This window comes from Hypanus sabinus, chromosome 12 (genome assembly GCF_030144855.1).
Source record: "Hypanus sabinus isolate sHypSab1 chromosome 12, sHypSab1.hap1, whole genome shotgun sequence".
In the NCBI taxonomy this organism is placed as follows: domain Eukaryota; kingdom Metazoa; phylum Chordata; class Chondrichthyes; order Myliobatiformes; family Dasyatidae; genus Hypanus; species Hypanus sabinus.
The window spans coordinates 93,644,374-93,665,864 of NC_082717.1; the positions used below are offsets into that span (position 1 = coordinate 93,644,374).

At 42.3% G+C, this 21,491-nt stretch overlaps 1 protein-coding gene across 3 annotated transcripts in view; it reads left to right on the forward strand.

Annotated features, from left to right (window-relative positions):
- prkn (parkin RBR E3 ubiquitin protein ligase) overlaps positions 1 to 21,491 on the forward strand; it is a 1,175,275-nt gene that overhangs the window by 1,125,606 nt on the left and 28,178 nt on the right. For all 3 annotated transcript variants that reach the window (XM_059986467.1, XM_059986470.1, XM_059986468.1), the window contains one exon: positions 2,944 to 3,030. In XM_059986467.1, coding sequence (XP_059842450.1) covers positions 2,944 to 3,030 — 87 coding nt within the window. The remainder of the gene's footprint in view (positions 1 to 2,943; positions 3,031 to 21,491) is intronic.

A 21,491-nucleotide genomic window follows, 5' to 3' on the forward strand; every position in this document is an offset into this window, starting at 1 on the left:
AGAATGGTGTTTCATCTTTATTGAAACATCTTTTGCACACAATGCCATTTATAATGCTCAGCAGCATAACAGTTAGCATAACGCTATTGCAGTGTTGGTAACCAGGGTTCAATTCCCGCTGCTGTCTGTAAAGAGTTTGTACATTCCCCCTGTGATCTCATCGGTTTCCTTCAGGTGCTTGGGTTTCCTCCCACTTTCCAAAGATGTGTAGGTTAGTGGGTTAATTGTCACTTGGGTGTAATTGGGCACTGTGAGCTCATTGACCATAAAGACCTGTTACCAAGTTATATCTTTTTAAAAAGTATATATTTAGTGATCACATTTATATCTGGTAATCGTTATCTTTCCTTGAATTCATGAAATCCAAATTCATTAGCAGTAACTACCAAAGAAAATACTATTACATTCCAGTTAAGGTGATAATATTTTCATTCTTTTAGGCTGGCTAATTTAGTAGTAATAGTACCATTAATCTAATGGTAGAAAAATACCCTGTGCATTTTGCATAATTCTATCCAGTTGTATCCCAGACTGATGTGATTCCTGTTGTCAGATCTCTTCCTCCCCCTTTCATTAGTAACCTTCCTCACCCACATTAACATCCACTTCCCTTACAATTGTAATCCAGAGAACCAGTCCTCCCCGCACAGTTAGCACATTTAATCCCAACGTTCACAACTTCACTCCCTCCTCATTAGTTTGCTAATAACAGAACTTTTGATCTCAATGCTGACATCAATCATGTGCAAGTCAGAAGCTACTCCAGGATTGTTTATCAGTCTCTCTGGATAAGGTGCTCCAGGCAGTTACAGTACTAATTTTAGACACATAAAATTTTAAAAGCATAAGTTTTAGACACACATGAATATCTAGGGTGCCTAAGGCTTTTGTACAGTACTTCAATTGTCAACATGGAGCAGAGAGCAAGCTTGTAAATCAGGTTTGCAAAGGATGTTGGGAATGGTGAGGGAGGAGTGCCGCAGGAGCGATGTAGGACAGGTGGCAGAGAAAGAGTGCTGGTGTGGGTTATGGCCCGGGTACAGACGCACCCAGCCATGAGACACCAGGCAAGGTCATTTGATTCCAAAAAAAAGGGTTTATTGATCAGTACAGAATGCCTCTTTGGTGCTTTCCACTCCCTCCACTCACCCTTCCCCTTTTCCCAGCCATGGTTCTCCTCTCCCTGCCTCTTTCCCACTCAATCCACAGAGTGTTGCTGCTTATCCTAACTGATTATAGTCCATAGTTTAGGAAGTCCAGTTGCAAAGGGAAGGTTTTGGTCCCAGTTCTGAAAGGTTGCAGATGAGTTTGCTTGTAATTATAGTATTGAAGGTGGTTCTGTATAGTCAATAAGGTGTAGTTCTGTAGTCGTATGTCCCTTTGCTGTCTAGATGTTCCAGAAATCATTGAGCTGAAATAAAAGAAGAAAATTGTGGAATTGGATCAAATATCCAAGTAAAACAAGAACACCAACTTACATGTGTTAACACCATAAAATGCACCAAGGCGTTCAACAGAGCATGAACAAACATTATTTGACACAGGTGGAGGAATTGGAATATCGTAGTCATTGCTTGTATTAGGGAGGGTATTCTGAACTGCTGTAATCCCAGCTATCAGTTTCTGAGTGATTATAGTGAGGACGGAATTGGAGGGGAGCAGAGACCTGTGAGGGTTATAAGATTGGCAGAGACCTGAGGAAGGGGAAATCCACAGAGGGAATTGAAATGGAGCATGAGAATTTTTAAACGGTGACTTGCTGACAGATAAAGCGATGTCGGCCAGCAAATATGGCTACTGATTGGACAGGACCAAGGGGAAGTCAGGATTGAGGTGCCGACTTCAAGGTCAGCACAGCTTTATGTACAGATTGGTTCAATGAAGTACTAAAGTCACCTCCAGTGAAAATGGATCCAGTCAGGCGAACAACAAATCTGACTATGCTGGTGGAACAGAACAAGACCTGATGTTAATGCAGAATGAAGATAAGAGTTTTTAAATTGTTCATTCAGTTATATTAAGCAATGGAAGCTGAATGGGCCAAGCAGATTTTTGTGGTTGTTGCTCTAGGTTTCCAGTATCTGAAGAATCTCTTGTGTTAGAGCAGTAGTAATTGAAATAATGCTATGTTCTTTTCTTTCTGTCCTCCTGATGGAGGAGTGTGAATATAAAGTAATATTAGGAAATCCAGCTCCCTTTGCATGGGATTCTTTACTTCTGTTCTATGACATCAAATTCTTCCTCAAATTTCTGAAATGCGACTTGAAAAATTCCTAAAAGTTATGCCGTCACCTAGAACATGGAGTTAAATGTTTCTCCACTTTATAACTATTCCAGTTACTTCCACCTCCTTGCATAGCACACAAATTGCTTGAAGAACTCAGCAGGTCAGGCACCGGCTATGGAAGCAAATTAACAGCCAATGTTATGGGCCAAGACCCTTCATCAGGATTGAAAAGGAAGGAGGCAGAAACCAGAATAAGATGGTGGAGGGAAGGAGAAAGAGTGGCAGGTGCTGGGTAAGGCCCGGTGAGAGGGAAGGTGCGTGGGTGGGTGAGGTGGGATGAAGTGAGAAGCTGGGAGGTGATAGGTGGAAAATTTAAAGGGCTGAACACAAAGAAGGAATCTTGATAGGAGAAGAGAGTAGAACATGGGAGAAAGGGAAGAAGGAAAGGCAGAAGAAGTTGATGAACCAGTGAGAAGAAGGGATGTGGAAAGAGGGAAGCCAGAATGGGGAATTGAAAAAGAGAGAAGAGGGGGAAATTCCAGTAAGTTAGAGAAATTATTATTCATGCCATCAGGTTGGAGGTTGCCCAGATGGAATAAGAAGTGTTGTTCAATCAATCTAAGAGTGGCTTCATCGTGATGGGAAAGGAGGCCATGGACCGACATGTGGGAATAGAATTGGGAATACCATCTCCTCTTGTTTACTTTGTCTTCCAGTTTGTTTTCTGCCGGGAATGCAAGGAAGAGTACCACGAGGGGGAGTGCAGCGGACTCCACACTACTGCGGCTGTTGCAAGCCCACAGGTAAAAAAGTGGCTTTTTGGAAAATCAATACAAGTAGCTTCCTGAGGCTACACTGCAGAACATTCATCAGGGATTTCTTCCCAACTCCGGTGTGTATACGTGTATAACACTGAATATGGTATCTGTGTAATAGGATCCTGTACTGTGAATGAGCAGGTAGGATACATCTTCTGAAATGGGGCAAATAGATTTTTCTTGCTTCTAAAAAAAACATAAAACATTGAAAAACAGAGAGACAAGTCCATAGCTCCCCAAAAATAGTAACATGGGTAGATATAATGATGAGGAAGGCATGTAGCATTCTTGTCTTCATAGGACTGGGCAGAGAATATAAATGTTGGCGCGTTATGTTGCAACTTTACAAAACACTAGTTGTGCTGGTCACCAAACCAGGAATAATGTGATTGTGCTGAACAGAGTGCAGAAAAGATTCATCAGGAAACTATTTATGGGCTGAGAGTATACTCAGCTGGACTAGTTTTCCATGATGCAAAGAAGGCTGGGGGTGGGGAGTGACCTGACAGAATTTTACTAGATAGGATAGATAGTCAACATTTTTTTCTCATGGTGGAGTATCAAAAACAAGATGGCACAAGTTTTAAGTTGAAATTTTCGAGGTTTTATATGGGAATTTAAGGGTAAATTTTTTACACGGAGAGTGATTGATGGCTCTTACTGCTGGAGGCATTTAGATGGACGCTTAACTAGGCAAGACATATAAGGTATTGAGTCCTAACATGTGCAAATGGGGTTTGATGGGCAAAAGGTGGTCATGAACTGGGGGGTCAGGGGCTTATTCTGTGCTATACAACTATATGAATCTATGACCATTATTTTGTAACAGTCTAACAAAGAGCAGAGAGTGAAGTAAAATATTGAAAATACAGTTGGGGAATTTAAATGTTTTAAAGTCATAATAACATTTCTTGAATTATTAATATACATCATCTGAACATTGAAATCAGATGATGCTCTTGAAGGAGGCCATATGAACCATCGTAATTATACCAACTTCTCTCTAGAGCCTTCTATTTGTTTCTTTTATAAATGAAGGTCCAATTCCCATTTGCTCTCTTTAAACGCCAAAGATAGTGCAGGTGTGACCCTACTATCAATGGAATGTTGGTGGTCCAAGAGAGCTCCTCCATGATGTTCACTCCCAAGAATTTAAAGCTGGACACACTTTCCACTGCTTCACCATTCATGACTACATCTATTTCAAACTTGCATGCATCATGTTGACTTTCAATGCCTGTAACAATCTGTTGTAATGCACTATTGGATTCCACTTCTTATATCTTACAGTATATTCTACTACCAAGATGGACCTTGTTCATACCTTTTTGATTTCCTGAAATTGATAATCACTTCTTTGTTTTTTAATGTTGGGTTGCTGGCACCGTAATAGCATTATGCTAACCACTGTGCTACTTTGCCACCCCCCTGAGCTTCTCTCCTTCCATGGAGTTGAGTGGTTATGGATAATTCTGCTGTTCAGGTAGAATGCTGCAAACTGCTGTGCACTGAATTGAGTGTCACCATTAAGAACAAGTTTTTCTGGCATCCCAAAGCAGCTGAAGATCTGCAGCAGCTATTGAATGGTAGCATCTGTTGTTGTTGACTTCATAAATAATACTTCTGGCCATTTGGAATAGGCGTCGATCAGGACAAGGTAGGTAGAGTCACTGATTGGGCCAGCAAAGTCAATATGTACTCGACTCCAAGGTCTGGTAGCCTGAGGAATGGTTGTGGATTGGCTCTACTTGGATTCTTTGCTACCAAAGAGCACTGAGTACATTGCTTGCATACTAATATGTTATCTTGGTCTTTGCCAGTACACAAAGCTTCTTGCCAGGGCTTTCATTCGACTGAAGTCCAGGGGACCACGGTGGAATTTTGGTCAAAATGTTTGTGGAATCTCTAGACTATCTTCAAACATCAGGCAGGAGTTGAGATCGAAGTGTAGAAGGGTCCTCAACTTTGACTGGCCGTCCGTCCATGAGATATCTGGAGATAGGCTGAAGAAGAGGATCTGCAGCTGTTTCTCCTCTGATCTTGTCGATCGTGACCAGAAGACATTTGGCAACATCCGATACAATCCAGTGAGCTTCACAATCAACTGAAATCCCAGCCATAACAATGTCTTCATTTTCAGTAAAATACTGACTCATTGGTCTGGAGAGGGCATCTGCCTGACCAAGTTCTTGTGTTGATGTGTACTTGAATTCAAAATCATTGCCTATTTTTGTAGATGGTTCATTGTACACTCCAGAATGCCTTTCATAGACCCAAAGATGGACAACGGAAGCTTGTGATTATTAAGCAGAGTGAAGCATCTGCCTTAAAGCATCTTGTGAAATTTCTTCACAGCAAAGATGATTCCCAAGGCTTCCTTTCCAATTTGTCCATAGTTCCTTCCTGCTGTGATCAATGATCTGGTTGCATGCACGGTAGCTTTCTTGAACCATCAGGGCAGATATGAACAGCATCCACCCAGTAGTTGGACACATCCGTCACAGCAATGATTCACAGCTCTGGGTTGAAATGTGTCAGGAGAAGGTAATTACTTACTACCTGTTACACCACTGGTGTTTAGGGCAGCAATGAAGATCTTCCATCTCTGGTGTGTTCAAGGCTTCTTTCATTCTTTCAGTAGCTTCCTCTTGGTATTCATTACTATCAGTCATGCTAGTCCCAAGTGGAAACTCAGGAATACCATCACACTCAGATGTAGAAGGATCCTTCATTGCTGTTACTGTAATAATTTTGCTTTACCAGTCAGGGTTGTTGGATCTGAGCTGAACCCCCGAACCTGGAGGACCGGTGGACCACTCTTTAACTGTCCTCTACCCTTTGATCTGTTTGGCGTTGGTGACCCTACCAACAGCCAAAGTATAAAGCCCTGACTCCAGCCAACATAGAGTGGTGCTAGAAAACCCTGTAGGATTTTCTTTATTTCTGCATAAATATGACATAAAATGTGATCAAAACTTCATTTAAGTCCTGAAACAAGATAAAAGAGAACCCAATTAAATAAATAACACAAAAATATTATACTTGTTTATTTACTTATTGAGAAAAATGATCCAACATTACATGTATTTGTTGGAAAAAGTACGTGAACCTCTGGAGTAATGCCTTCTACAAAAGCTATTTTGAGTCTGGTGTTCCAATCAATGAGATAAGATTGCAGTCTCAATGTTGCTGAGGTAGGAATGGGTTGAGGGTTTCAAATTCCTAGATGTAAATATCAACATCAGTTTGTCCTGGTCTAACTACATGGAAACTATGGCCAAGAAAGCACACCCACACCGTTACTTCCTCAGAAGTTATAGAAATTTGGCTTGACCCAGTGACTCTTGCCATTGTTTATAGATGCACCATAAAAAAAACATATTAACCAGGTGCATCAAAGCTTGATATGCAATTGCTCTGCTCAAAACTGCAATAAATTGCTGAGTTGTGAATGTAAGCCAGTATACCTCACAAACCAGCCTCTGCTCCTTCGACTTCCCTCTGCCTTGGGAAAGCAGCCAACATGAGCAAGGACTCCTCTCACCTTGGTGATTCCTCCCGCTCCCATCGGGCAAAAGATACAAAACGTTGAGAATATGTACTACGCATCTCAAGGACAACTTCTATCCCACTGTTATCAGACTCTTGAACTCTTAGGATTTTTGATCTCTCAATCTATCTCGTTGTGGTGCTTGCACTTTACTTGTCTACGTGCACTCACGTTCTCTGTGACTATACTCTCCACCTCAATATACTTATGAAAACAATGATCCAATAAACAATAAACCATTTCCAAATTAGCATTGGGGGACTGGCACAGAAAATGAGTTGACAGTTGAGGGCCACATAGGAAAACCATGTGGAAAGCTGGAACAAGTTGAAAGGCCTAGTGGCCCACTCCTGTTCCTATGTTCTTATGTTCTTTTTTTGTATAACTCCTGCATCAGAACCAAAATCAGGTTTAATATCACTGACCTGTGTCGTGAAATTTGTTGTTTTGTGACAGCAGTACAGTGCAGTACATTAAAAACTATGAATTATAATAAGATATATATATATATATATATATACTGTATATTTAATATTTAAGTTAAATAAGTAGTGCAAAAATACATAGTGAGGTAGTATTCATGGGTTGGTTCATTGTCTGTTCTGAAGTGTAATGATGGAGGAGAAGAAGCTGTTACTGAAACTTTGCATGTGTGTCTTCAAGCACCTGTACCACCTCTCTGATGGAGTAATAAGAAGAGAGCTTGTCCTGGATGGTGGGGATTTTAATGATAGATTCCACCTTTCTGAGGCATCACCTTTTAAAGATGTCCTTGATGCTGGGGATGTGCTATGATGAAGCTGGCTGAGTTTGCAACCCTCTGCAGCTTTTTCTGATCCTGTGCAGTGAGTGGCCTCTCCATACCAGATGTTGATGCAACCAGATGGAATGCTCTCCATCATACATCTGTAGAGATTTGCTAAAGTCTTTGATGACAAACAAACTCTCCTCAAACTCAGATTGAAATATAGCCGCTGTTGTGCCTTCTTGTTAATTGCATCAATAAGTTGGGCCCAGGATAGATCCTCAGAGATGTTGACACCCAGGAACGTGAAACTGCTCACACTTTCTACTGCTGATCCCTCAGTGAGGACTGGTGTGTGTTCCCTTGCCTTCCCCTTCCTGAATCAATTCCTTGGTCTTACTGATGTTGCTGCAACACCACTTAACCAGCTGATCTAGCTCACTCCTGTACACCTCCTCTCCACCATCTGAAATTCTGCCAATAATAGTTGTGACATTGGCAAATTTATAGATGGCCTTTGAACTGTACCTGACCCCTCGATGAGGAGTGGTGTGATCCCTTAACTTCCCCTTCCTGAAGTCCTTAAGTATACACGATTCTCTTAAATTTCCACTCTACTTTTGCCAGTGATTCAATCTGTGTCCTTTGTCTCTTGACCCTTATGCCAGTAGAAACATTTGCATTAAATCCATTTTATCAAAGCCTGTCTGCTAAATCTCTTGTCCTCTGTGACAAGAATGACTCCATATCTCCAATATCTCCATGCAACTATGAACCTTTACTCCCAGAATATCCCAGTAAATACCCTGTATAAATATACAAGTTCTTTACTTTCCCCTGAAATGTGGTGCCCGGAGTTGGCAGACCTTGCTAACTCTGGAGAATTATCAGCTTGTTGGAACTAAATCACCTGCTGGCCTCTAACTTTGTTGCTTTGATCACCCATTTGCTGCCTGGTCTTCTCCAACGATCGTCACATTGTCATGGTTGAGAGGCTTCTGAGTTCCTGAGATCACGAGAGTGATGCTATCTGGAGTTTAGTGCCTGATGGGGGTCACTCAATGGCAGTAAGGTCAAGGGGGAGATTCCAGACATAGAGTGACCCAACCAAGATCTCAGTGGTGGAGCTGGTGGAGGATGATGACACATCAGAACTACAGTGAAGGTGGAGGAAGGCTGCAGCATTGTGGGGTCCCCAGTCATCTTGTATTCCATGCCACTAGACCCTGACCCCAATCTGTCAAGTACCATGTGATGGCTGCCCATACATCAGACTCCTCATGTTAAACAAAGTCATGCACAGCTGTTCTCCAGTTTTTAGCAGAACATCATATTTGACTCGAGTCATCGCATTACCCTTGTCAAGCATCTCCCCCAGCCCTTCTTCTACTGGAGTAGTTGAGTCTCACTTTCTATGGTGGTTTACAGCAGGCATGGCAAAAGCTTAATGTTGTTACCTTGGGCCTTCCAGCCATTTCTACTCTAGCTTCACAGCGCCAGCAGCCCAGGTTCAATTCCCGCCACTGTCTTTAAGGTATTTATATATTCCTCCAGTGGTGGTGTGGGTTTCCTACTGGTGCTCCAGTTTCCAAAAACATACAGGTTAATAGGAAAATTGATCATATGGGTATAATAGTGTGGCATCAACTTGCTGGGCTGGAAGGGCCTGGTGAGATGCTGTATATGACAGAAATAAATATTCCCCTTGGAATGCATGTTGTCACTGATCACAGTTCACAGTCTGGTGTCAGCTCCCAGCATCTCTCGACCATTACATCTAAGTTACATTAGGAAAGAAGGGCAGTATCTTGGCATCGTGGCTGGTAGGGTACCAAGATTTGTGGAAGAAAGTACAGTATTCTGGGATCAAGGGAGGGGCAGTGTGAAAGAACATGTTGAAATGCTCTTGTCCACTCTGATTTCAGATTTTTCATTGGTTTCTGGCTCCATGGCAGCAGAGTCCACAGTTACAGTCTGCCCCCCAGACTGGAAGCCTGTTTCCCCACACCCTCAATTTCCAGTGCCAGGCATGGATTCCTCACCACCTTCTGCTGCCATGCAAAGGGGAAGTTGTTGGCCAGCATCTCTCAGCATGGTTAATGCAAATGGTTCCCACAGCAGAACAGCTGAGTGAATATGAGCCATACGTGTGCACTGGAGCAGGAATCAGTTGTAGTTGTAACAAGTTGTAGCTGTGGTCAGTGCACCGATTGTGTGACATGGTAGACTCTGCCCTGGTACTACACCGGTACCATTTCATTTCAGTACAAACTCCTGGTTTCACCAGTAGAGAGCACCTCCCTTTACCTCTCTGCCTCCTCAACAAGGGCATCACCATACCCGGGGTCTACATCCATGCCTATTGCACGTTCCCTCACTGTGAGGCATTACTTTTCACTACAGGAGTTAACATAGAATATTGTAACACAATAAAGGTCCTTTGGCCCACAATGTTGTGACAATTCTTTAACCTCATCTAAGATCAATCTAAACCTTCTATCCTACATAACCCTCCAGTTTTCTATCATCCATGTGCCTATCTAAGAGCTTCTTAAATGCCCTTAATGTATCTGACTCTACCATCACCCCAAGCAAAGCATTCCATGCATCCACCACTCTCTGTGTAAAGAATTTACCTCTGACATCCCCTCTATTCTTTCCCCCAATCACATTAAAATTATGCCCCCTTGTTTTAGCCATTTGCTTGCACCCTGAGGGGAAAAATCTCTAAGTATCCACTCTATCTGTGCCCCTTATCATCTTGTACACCTCTATCAAGTCATCTTTTATTCCCATTTGCTCCAAAGAGAAAAGCCCAAGCTCATTCAACCTACCCTCATAAGAAATGCCCTCTAGTCCAGAAAACATCCTGACAGATTTCCTCTGCAACTGTCTAAAGCTTCCTCATCCTCCAGTTGTGCCAGAGTATCGGAGGACTGCCAGTGTGTACTATTATTTAATGGAAGTACAAACAAAGTATTGCCTATCAGTTTTGGGAAAATTACTACAATTCATTCCAAGGGATCTTATAAGTCATCATTTAGAAAGGCACAGAGTAACAAGGAACTCTTAAACACAGGGATTCTGCAGATGCTGGAAATCCAGAACAACACACACAAAATGCTGAAAGTACTCAGCAGGTCAGGCAGCATCTATGGAGAGGAATAAAGAGCTGTCTGAGACCATTCATCGGGACTGGAAAGGAAGGTGGAAGAAGATAAGGAGTTCAGTCAGCATGGATTTGTTTGGGAAAAGTTAGGAGGGACTAATTTGAATGGGTTTTTTTAGGAGGGTTGATGAGAGTTGTGAATTTAGTGTAATTTGCATAGGTTTTAGCAAAGCCTTTGAAGAGGCTGGACAAGGTAAACTGGTCTAAAAGGGAAAGCCGGTGGGACCTAAGGGGAAGGCTCAAATTGAATCTAACAGTGGCACTGAATGAAGGGTAGTGCTACCTCCACAAACCCTCCAATTCAGAGGAAGGACTAGAGAACCTGCACTGATACACACTCCCAGGACAATGTCCCCAACACTGAGGTCCTAGTTACACTCTGTTCCAAGCTCTGTCATGGGAAAAGATTACCAGGCAGTTGGAAAAAAAGATTCAAAGCTAAAAGCCTTCTTGAAGGTATCACCAGTCGTTCCACTGGCTCTGGAGTTTAACCCATCGATGCACAGGTGCAGAAGGAGCTTTCAGATTGATGCTGAGCATACAGAGATCCTGTGTAAATGGCAGAAGCATGGAAAATGTACCCACTCATCAGCCTAGTCAGGCACCTCCTATCCTGTCAGAGGAGTTTTCTGTAGCCCCAACATTCACCTCAGAGCCTGCACAAGTTTGTGGTATCAAGTCATCTCCTTCCCCTGGATGGGTCTCAGAACAATCCCAAAGACGTGGCGAGTTTGAAGCCTGCCCATGGAAAGGTGGTGATGTGGAAAGCCAACACAAATATTTATTTCTATTTAAGTGCAACGTGATAGCAGCCCCTTTTAGCCCAGTAACCCCATGCCATCCTATTACACTCCTGTGACCAGTAAACCTATTAACTCAAACAACTTTGGAATATAGGAGAAAACTGGAGCACTCAGAGGAAACCCATGCAATCACAGGGGGAGCATACAAAACTCCGTTCAGACAGCAACAGGATTGAAGCTGGGTTGCTGGCACTATAATAGTGTTATGCTAACCACTGGCTACTTTGCTGCACCCACCCCCGAGCTTCACTGCTTCCATGGGGATGCTTCAGTAAGGTTTCTGCTGAGTTTGGCTGTCTCACTGAAATTCTTCACCAGAGGGAGCTCTGGTTCTGAAATGAAGAGCAGAAGAGGACACGTGAAACGTCAAAAAAAAGAAGAAAGCTTGGCTGTGGATTTTTCCTGGTTATTATGACTAATAAAAGTTATTATAAATTGGCTGATATCTCCACCCTGGAGTGGTGCAGACTCTTCCTGTATAATGAAATCTGGCCACAATAAACACCACCGACGCCCTCACTGGGAGTGAACCAGAGTTCTGGATTATAAAAGAAGCTCTAGCCATCATTTGATTTCAGATGTTTTTAGAAGTTCTGAGCACTTCTCTCCAGTCACAGACTATAGAGTACTGTGGTAGTATTTCTGGACCAAGGTGTACACAGTTGGGTTCATACAGGTGTGGAAGCTATGGAGAGGGCACAGAAGAGATTTACCAGGATGTTGCCTGGTTTGGAGAACAAGTCATATGAAGCAAGGTTAGCAGAGCTGGGACTTTTCTGTTTGAAGCATAGAAGAATGAGAGGGGACTTGATAGAGGTCTACAAGATTATGAGAGTCATAGATAGGGTTGATAGTCAGTACCTGGTTCCCAGGGCACCAATACAAAACACCAGAGGGCATTTGTACAAAATTAAGGGAGGGAAGTTTAGGGGAGACATCAAGGGTAAGTTTTTTACACAGAGGGTTGTGAGTGCCTGGAATGACTTGCCAGGGATGGTGATGGAGGCTAAAACATTAGGGGTATTTAAGAGCCTCTTGGACAGGCACATGGATGAAAAAAAAATGGGGGGTTATGGGGTAGTGTGGGTTTAGTACTTTTTTTTAAAGATTGTATGGGTCGGCACAACATGGAGGGCTGAAGGGCCTGTACTGTGCTGTAGTGTTCTTTGGTGAAATAATACAAGAGCAGGCAGATGTGTACACAGGGGATGAGGTCAGGAGAGATAGCTTCAAATGGGTGGAGTGGGGTGAGGGGAAACATCCTGAGAATTCTCCAAACTCTAGGCCAGGCCATTCAGGATTACTGAGGTGAAGTGGTGCAGAGATCGTAGAAATACTGTGAGTCAGATATACCATGGCAAAGATGGATAACATAAATGGAAAGACTCACATTGACTCCCAGAGTCTGGAGTTCAGTGATGAATTTGCTTCAGATTACAGTATTGAAGGCAGAACTGTGGTCAATAAATAGTATTCTGATGTAATATTCATCATAACAATAATAACTTTATTTATATACATTAAATTGCAGGCTCAAAGTGCTTTACGTAGATTGTAAAGATAAATCAATATCATCATAAAAGCATAATACAAAATTAAAAATCACAAGTAAAAACAAACATTATATAGAACAAAATGTGATTGAATATACAAAATGATATAAATATAATCAACATTAACAGGCAGTAAGTAATCCTATAAGCAGGCCAAATTAAACAAGTAGGTTTTTAGGAGTATTTTGAAATGTTCCACTGTATTAGCCTGGTGTATCTCAGTCAGTGGAATATTCCATATTTTTGGTGCATAAGAGTAAATGTACAGTAGGTATCATTAGTGTCCAGATGTTTCAGAGATGAGTATAGGAGAACAAACTGGGTAAAAGCCCAATTGTACCTAAAACTGAGTCCTGAGAGGACAGACAGGGCTTTGGCATCATTGTTCAACCTGCTTGCCTTGTTTGACAATGCAGCTCTCCAGCAGTATGGCATTGAAGGGATATTGAATGATATTGGTGTCAGACCCAAGACAAAGCACTTCTGATGATGTAGAAGAGTGCAACCCCTCTCTTCTTTGCACTTGTTTTCACTTGAATATCTAACCTGTCATCTGAACACACAAACTAGCCTAAAGCAATGCTTTAGACCATAGGACATAGGAGTAGAATTAGCATATCGAGTTTGCTGTGCCATTCCATCATGGCTGATCCCAGATCCCACTCAACCCTATATTCCAGCCTTCTCGCCATATCCTTTGATGCCCTAACTGATCAGTAAACTATCAACTTCTGCCTTAAATATACCCATGGACTTGGCCTCCACCGCAGTCCGTGGTAGAGCATTCCACTACTCTCTGGCTAAAAATAATTCCTTCTTACTTCCATTCTAAAAGGTTGCCCCTCAATTTTGAGGCTGTGCCCTCTAGCTCTGGATACCCCATCATAGGAAACATCCTCTACATATCCACACTATCTAGTCCTTTCAACATTCGGTCGGTTTCAATGAGATCGTCTTGTATTCTTCTAAATTCCAGTGAGTACAGGCCTAAAGCTGCCAAATGCTATCCATATGTTAACCCCTTCATTCCTGAAATCATCCTCGTGAGCCTCCTCTGGACTCTCTCCAATGACAACACTTCCTTCCTGAGATATGGAGCCCAAAACTGTTAACAATATCAAGTGTGGCCTGACTAGTGTCTTATTAAGCCTCAGCATTATCGCCTTGCTTTTATATTCTAATCCCCTTGAAATAAATGCCAACATTGCATTTGCCTTCTTTACCACAGATTCAACCTGTAAATTAACCTGCTGGGAGTCTTGCATGAGGATTCCTAGGTCCTTCTGCACCTCTGATATTTGAACTTTCTCCCCATTTAGATAATAGTCCGCACTATTGTTTCTTTTACCAAAATGCATTATCATACATTTCCCAACACTGCATTCCATCTGCCACTTTTTCGCCAATTTGTCTAAGACCTGCTGCAATCACATTGCTTCCTCAGTACTACCTACCCCCCCACCTATCTTTGTATCATTTGCAAACTTTGCCACAAAGCCACCAATACCATTATCCAAATCATTGACACACAATGTGAAAAGCAGCAGTCCTAATACTGACCCCTGAGGAACACCACTAGTCACCGGCAGCCAACCAGAAAAGGCCTCTTTTATTCCCACTCGCTGCCTCCTGTCTGTCAGCCATTCCCTTATCCATGTGAGTATCTTTCCTGTAATGCCATAGGATTTATCTTGTTCAGCAGCCTCATGTGTGGCATCTTATCAAATGCCTTCTGAAAATCCAAGTAAATAACATCCACTACCTCTCCTTTGCCAACCCTGCTTGTTACTTCCTCAAAGAACAGATATTGAATCACCCTGTTAAAAGGAGGAAGGTATTCTCACATATTAAACAACTCAAAGCTGACATTGCTTTCCTTCAAGAAACTCATATTCGTTGCTCTGATAACTCCCGGCTTTTGTCAAAGTGGGCGGGTCAGCATTTTCATTCATCCTTTACCGCTAAAGCTAGGGGAGTCTCCATTCTTATTAACTCAAATATTCCTTTTGAACTCCATAATAAAATATCTGATATAAATGGCTGTTTTATCATTGTTTCTGGTAAACTATATAACACTAAAGTTGCACTAGCAAACCTGTATGCCCCCAACTTTGATGAACAGTTTTTTCCTCACTACCAGACTTAAACTCATACTCTCTTATACTGGGTGGTGACTTTAATTGTTGGTTAGATCCCAATTTTGATCGATCGTCCTCTGTTACTAGACCACCTACTAAATCTGCCTTAGCTATCCAATCGTTTCTCTCTAATTATGGTATCTCTGATATATGGTGTGTCCTCCATCCTATGGAGAGAGATTATTCTTTTTTCTCACATGTTCACCATACCTTCACTAGAATTGATTATTTCTTACTCGATAACCAACTTATTCCATTTGCCCACTCTTGTGACTATCAGAGTATACTGATCTCTGACCATGCCCCAATTACTCTCTCTCTGAATTTGCCTGGTCTCCCTCAGAGGAATAAACACTGGCGGTTTGATTCAACTTTACTATCGAATGATGATTTTTTAAAATTTATTAAGGATCAGATAACCTTTTATTTTAACACTAATACATCACCTGAAGTGCCATCCCAGATTGTCTGGGATGCCATGAAAGCATATCTGAGGGGGCAAATAATCTCTTACACAGCAAATCTCAACAGAAGATCCCGTGCAGATCGATTAGACCTCATTAACCAGATTAAAGAATTGGATCAAATATATGCCCAAACTAAGAACCCTGAATTATACAAGAAGCGTGTTGAACTCCAAACTAAATTTAACCTTCTGTCCACTCAACCTGTCGAACGCCAACTTCTCGAAAGCAAGAGTCGCTTTTACATTCATGGGGATAAGTCTGGTAAATTCCTAGCCAATCAGCTGAGGCGTTCCAAAGCCAAACAACATATTACAAAGATCCGGAAGGAGAACGGAGACTTTACATTGGATCATTTAGAGATTAATGACGCATTTAAAAATTTTTATTCTTGGCTTTATTCCTCTGAATCTCTGAATGACAATATCTCTGTTGATCAATTTTTACAGAATCTGAATATCCCCTCACTTTCATCTGATTTCAAAGCCAAACTCAATGCGCCTATGTCATTAAAAGAAATATCTACTGCAATTTCTGCACTGTCCTCAGGGAAATCTCCTGGACCTGATGGGTTCCCTGTAGAATTTTTTAAATCATTCTCTTCTCTTCTTTCTCCTCAGTTACTTTCAGTATTATCTGACTCATTTAATTATGGCAAATTGCCACCCTCTTTCCGTGAGGCATCTATTATTCTTCTTTTAAAAAAGGGCAAAGACCCAACAGCGTGCTCCTCGTATAGGCCGATCTCTCTGCTCAATGTTGATGTAAAGATCTTAGCTAAAGTTTTGGCTCATAGATTAGAAACCGTCATTCCCTCCATTATCTCTGATGACCAAACAGGCTTTATTAAAAACCATTTCCCTTTTTTTAACATTCGGCGTCTATTTAATATCTTATACTCACCTCCAAGTGGGATTCCTGAATGTGTTATTTCCCTCGATGCGGAGAAAGCATTTGATCGTATAGAGTGGAAATACCTTTTTGCAGTTTTAGAAAAATTTGACCTTGGCCAAAGTTTCATCTCTTGGATCCAATTGCTGTACCTGTGTCATACTGCCTCTGTTTTAACCAATTTTCAGAAATCCCAAGTATTTAATCTCAAACGTGGCACCCGCCAGGGATGCCCCTTAAGTCCCTTTCTCTTTGATTTGGCTATGGAACTTCTGGCGATAGCATTTCGAAACTGCCCTGAATTGACTGGGATTTGGAGAGGGGATGTTGAGCATAAAGTTTCTCTCTATGCTGATGACTTATTACTCTTTCTCTCAAATCCGTCTACATCCTTACCTCTAATGTTTTCATTTCTTGACCAGTTTAGCCAGATTTCTGGCTATAAACTTAATTTACATAAGAGTGAACTTCTCCCAATTAATAAAGAAGCACAAGAGCTAACATTTCATGATCTCCCTTTTAAAGTAGTCCATAATCAATTTACTTATCTTGGAATTACAGTCACAAGGAAGTTTAAAGATCTCTTTCATGAAAACTTTGCCAATCTTTCATATGCTATAAAACAGAGTCTGGTACAATGGTCACCTCTATCTATGTCTTTGGTAGGTTGTATTAATGTTGTTAAAATGTATGTTCTCCCCAAATTTTTATACCTATTTCAATCTATCCCAATTTTTATTCCTAAATCTTTTTTTGATTCCTTAGACTCTATTATTTTGTCATATCTGTGGCAGAATAAGCGCTCTAGAATTAATAAAATCCATCTCCAAAAATCTAAAAAAAGAGGGTGGCATGGCTTTACCTAACTTTCGTTTATATTATTGGGCAGCTAATATACGTTGTGCTACCTTCTGGTTTTTCTTCCATGGCCAACCCGAATGCCCTAACTAGGTGGCGATGGAGCTGAGCTCCACTAAAGAATTATCTATCTCTGCACTTCTTGGCTCTGCACTCCCTAGTAGTCTGCCCAGATCAATAGCTAATCTTCCTGTTAGACACACTTTGCGTATATGGGCTCAGATCAGGAAATGCTATGGTTTCCAGGGGTTTTCCGTTTCCAGCCCTATTGGTCATAATCACCTTTTTTTACCTACTACATACGATTCAGCATTCCAGGTTTGGTATAGGAAGGGCATTAGACATTTTGAAGATCTTTTCATTGATAATCGCTTCGCTTCTTTTCAGCAGCTCTCTGTTAAGTTCAATCTGCCCAATGCTCATTTTTTCAGATACCTCCAAATCCGACACTTTATTGCTCCTTTAATTCCTAACTTTCCTGAAATGCCTGTGAAAAATGCTATGGACCTATTTCTTTCCATGAATCCACTAGGTAAAGGCTTAATATCAATCATCCGAGATAAACTAGCAGCCTTACGACGGGCCCCCATGGATAAAATCAAAATGGCCTGGGAGCAGGATTTAAATATCTCCTTATCTGAGGAGAGCTGGGATTCCATTCTCAAATCGGTTAACTCAACCTCTCTTTGTGCTCGCCACTGCCTTTTACAGTTTAAGATTGTTCATAGAGCCCATTTGTCTAAATCTAAACTATCTCGATTCTACCCTAGCGTTAGCGTTGTGATAAATACAAGAGGGGTGTGGCCTCTCTCATCCATATGTATTGGTTCTGTCCTAGCTTGGAGAAATTCTGGAAAGATGTCTTAACTACATTATCGTGTATTCTGAATCAGCACCTAGAACCAAACCCCTTAATTGCTCTGTTTGGTTTTTGGGGCGAGACAGATTTATGTCTGGGTCCAACCAAATGCCGAATATTATCCTTTGCCTCTCTCCTGGCTAGACGCTTGATCCTCCTCAGATGGAGAGATGTTGCCCCACCCACTCATGCTCAATGGCTTAACGACATCATGGCCTGTTTGGATCTCGAAAACATTCATTATTCAGTTCTTAATTCGGATCTAAAGTTCCATAAGGTCTGGGGACCTTTTATCGAGTACTTTCATAACCTTCCTCTTGACTAGGGTTTTTTTTTCTTTTCGGTCCCTTGCTTTCAGCTCCTTTTTTTTCTGGTAGAAGGCATTATTACCCTCTGTTGCTGAGTGTATTCACAGTCTGGGAGTTTGGCTGTCCTGACTTATACTCTCTATATTGTGTTGTGGTTGGTCTGGAGTTGCTGTTGTTTTTTCTTGTGCTGTGGGGCTTGGGGAGGACACTAAGCTTACTTGTCTTTAATTCAGGTGCTTTTTTTTTGCTAAATTCTCTTCCTTTGTAGCATATTGTTATTGTATGCTTAATTTTGCACTGTTTTAATGTACCTCATTGGGATTTGGGGTTTTTAATTTGTAAAATGTTTTGAAAAACTAATAAAAAAATATAAAAAAACTCTAACAGATTTGTCAGGCAAGATTTCCCTTTACACAAACCATGCTGACTATGATTTATTTTATCATTAGTCTCCAAATACTACGAAACCTCACCCTTAATAATAGATTCTAACACTTTCCCAACCACTAATGCCTATAATTTTCTTTCTTTTACCTTCCTCTCTTCTTGAAGAGTGGAGTGACATTTTCAATCTTCCTCTGGGACCATACCAGAGTCAAATGATTCTTGAAAGATCATGATCAATACATCCATTATCTCTTCAGCAATCTCTCTCAGGACTCTAGGATGTAGTCCATCTGGTCCAGGTGACTTATCCACCTGAAGACCTATGAGTTTGCCTGGCACTTCTCCTTTGTAATAGCACTCACTCCTGCTGCCTGACACTTATGGACCTCTGGCACACTACTAGTGTCCTCCACAGTGAAGACAGATGCAAAGTACCCATTAAGTTCATCTTACATTTCTTTGTCCCCCATTACTACCTTACCAACATCATTTTCCAGTGGTCCAATATCAATTCTCACCTCTCTTTTACTCTCTATATAACTGAAAAAACTTCTGGTTTCCTGCTTTATATTATTGGCTAGTTTGCCCTCATATTTCATCTTCTCCCTTCCACTAGGTTTCTTCATTGCCTTTTGTTGGATTTTAAAAGCTTCCCAATCATCCAACTTCCGACTTACTAATGCTACCTTATATGCCCTTCCCTTGGCTTTTATGCAGTCCTTAACTTCCCTTGTCTGCCACAGTTGCCTACCCCTGCCATTTGAGAACTTTTTCATCTGTAGGACATATCTATCCTGCACCTTGTGAACTATTCCCAAAAACTTCAGCCATCTCTGGTCTTCCTTCATCCCCATCAGTATCCCCCTCCAATCCACCTGGGCAAGCTCCTCTCTCATGCCTTTGTAATTCTCTTTTTTCTATTTTAATACTGATACATATGACTTATGCTTCCCTCTCTCAAAATGCAGTATGAATTCAATCATATCATGATCACAGACTCTTAAGGGCTCCTTTATATTAAGCTTCTTAATCAGATCTGGGTTATTACACAACACCCAATCTAATTACACAACACCCTTTCCCCAAGGAGGCTCAAGCACAAGTTGCTCTAAAAATCCATCTCATAGGCATTCAACAAATTCCATCTCTTGCAATCCGTCACCAACCTGATTTTCCCAATCCCCTTGCATATCAAAGTCCCACGTTACAATTGTGTCATTGGACCTTTCACATCAGTCAACTTCTTCCCCTCACATCGCAGAAACGAGAGCAAGTTGTCTTTAAAGTCTCCACCCTCAGCTATGGGAAACTCGTCTTCCAATTCTGCACCCTTGCCTACACACCCCTCTTCTCTAAAAGTATGGATGGCCCATGGCCCTGCTTCTCCAGATACCCCAATGGTAACAGGCAGATCCACTCCTGTCCCATCATTTCTAGTGATGCACCATCAATAACTCTCGGAGACGGGAGGCGAACGATAGGCTTTTATTAGCTGCAACAGACTATGAATAGCAGCAAGAGACCACCACACAACATCCTGGAGACTGAGGGAGGAGCAGGTATATGTAGTTCACCACATTCACCTCTCCCCCTTTGTTTTAAAAGAGAGTCCCCATGGGGTGAAGTTTCTTACAAGTAAATTTACAGGTTAAGTCTATCAGGCGGTTGAATCTGTCGCTGTGATCTACATAGCACCGGTGGTGATTGCACCAGTGCCGGTGGTGATTGCACCGGTGATGGTGGTTGTGCTGGCCTGACTTGAGGTGTCAGCCCATTAGGCGTCAGTAATCCTTCATGCGTGTGTGAGGCGCCCGGTATGGGAGTGTTGTGAGGAGTCTGTGTTGGGCTTGGTGTCTCGTGGGTATACACCCCGGTGGGTATGGGGTTCATAGTCACCGTGGAGTGTTCGGGGTAGGGGTCTGGTGCTCCTGCGGGCGCCAGGTCGTGGACGGAGACCGTGTCCTCCCATCCATCAGGTAAGACCACGTAGGCGTACTGGGGGTTCACATGTAGTAGGTGAACCCTCTCAACCATCGGGGAGTATTTATTGCTCCTCGCATGTTTCCAGAGCAGCACTGGCCCTGGGGATGTCAGCCAAACCGGTAGGGTGGTCCCGGTGGCAGACTTGCTGGGAAAAGAAAAGAGTCGCTCATGAGGGGTGGCATTGGTGGACGTGCATAACAGGGAGCGGATGGAGTGGAGAGCCTCGGGGAGGACCTCCTGCCAGCGAGAGACCGGCAATCCCTTTGACTTAAGGGCTAAGAGTGTGGCCTTCCACACAGTGGCATTCTCTCTCTCCACCTGTCCATTTCCCCTGGGTTTATAGCTTGTGGTCCTACTAGTAGCAATACCCCTAGCCAGCAGGTACTGGCGCAGCTCATCACTCATAAAGGAGGACCCTCTATCACTGTGGATATAGCAGGGATATCTGAACAGAGTGAAGAGCTGGCGCAGGGCTTTTATGACGGACGTGGCAGTGGTATCGGGGCAGGGGATGGCAAAGGGGAACCGTGAGTACTCATCGATTATGTTGAGAAAGTAGACATTGCGGTTGGTGGAGGGAAGGCGGCCCTTAAAGTCGACACTCAGTCGCTCAAAGGGGCGGGTGGCCTTGATAAGTTGTGCCTTTTCAGGACAGTAGAAGTGCGGTTTGCAATCAGCACAGGCTTGGCAGTCCCTGGTCATCATCCTGATGTCCTCAAGGGAGTAAGGCAGGTTCCG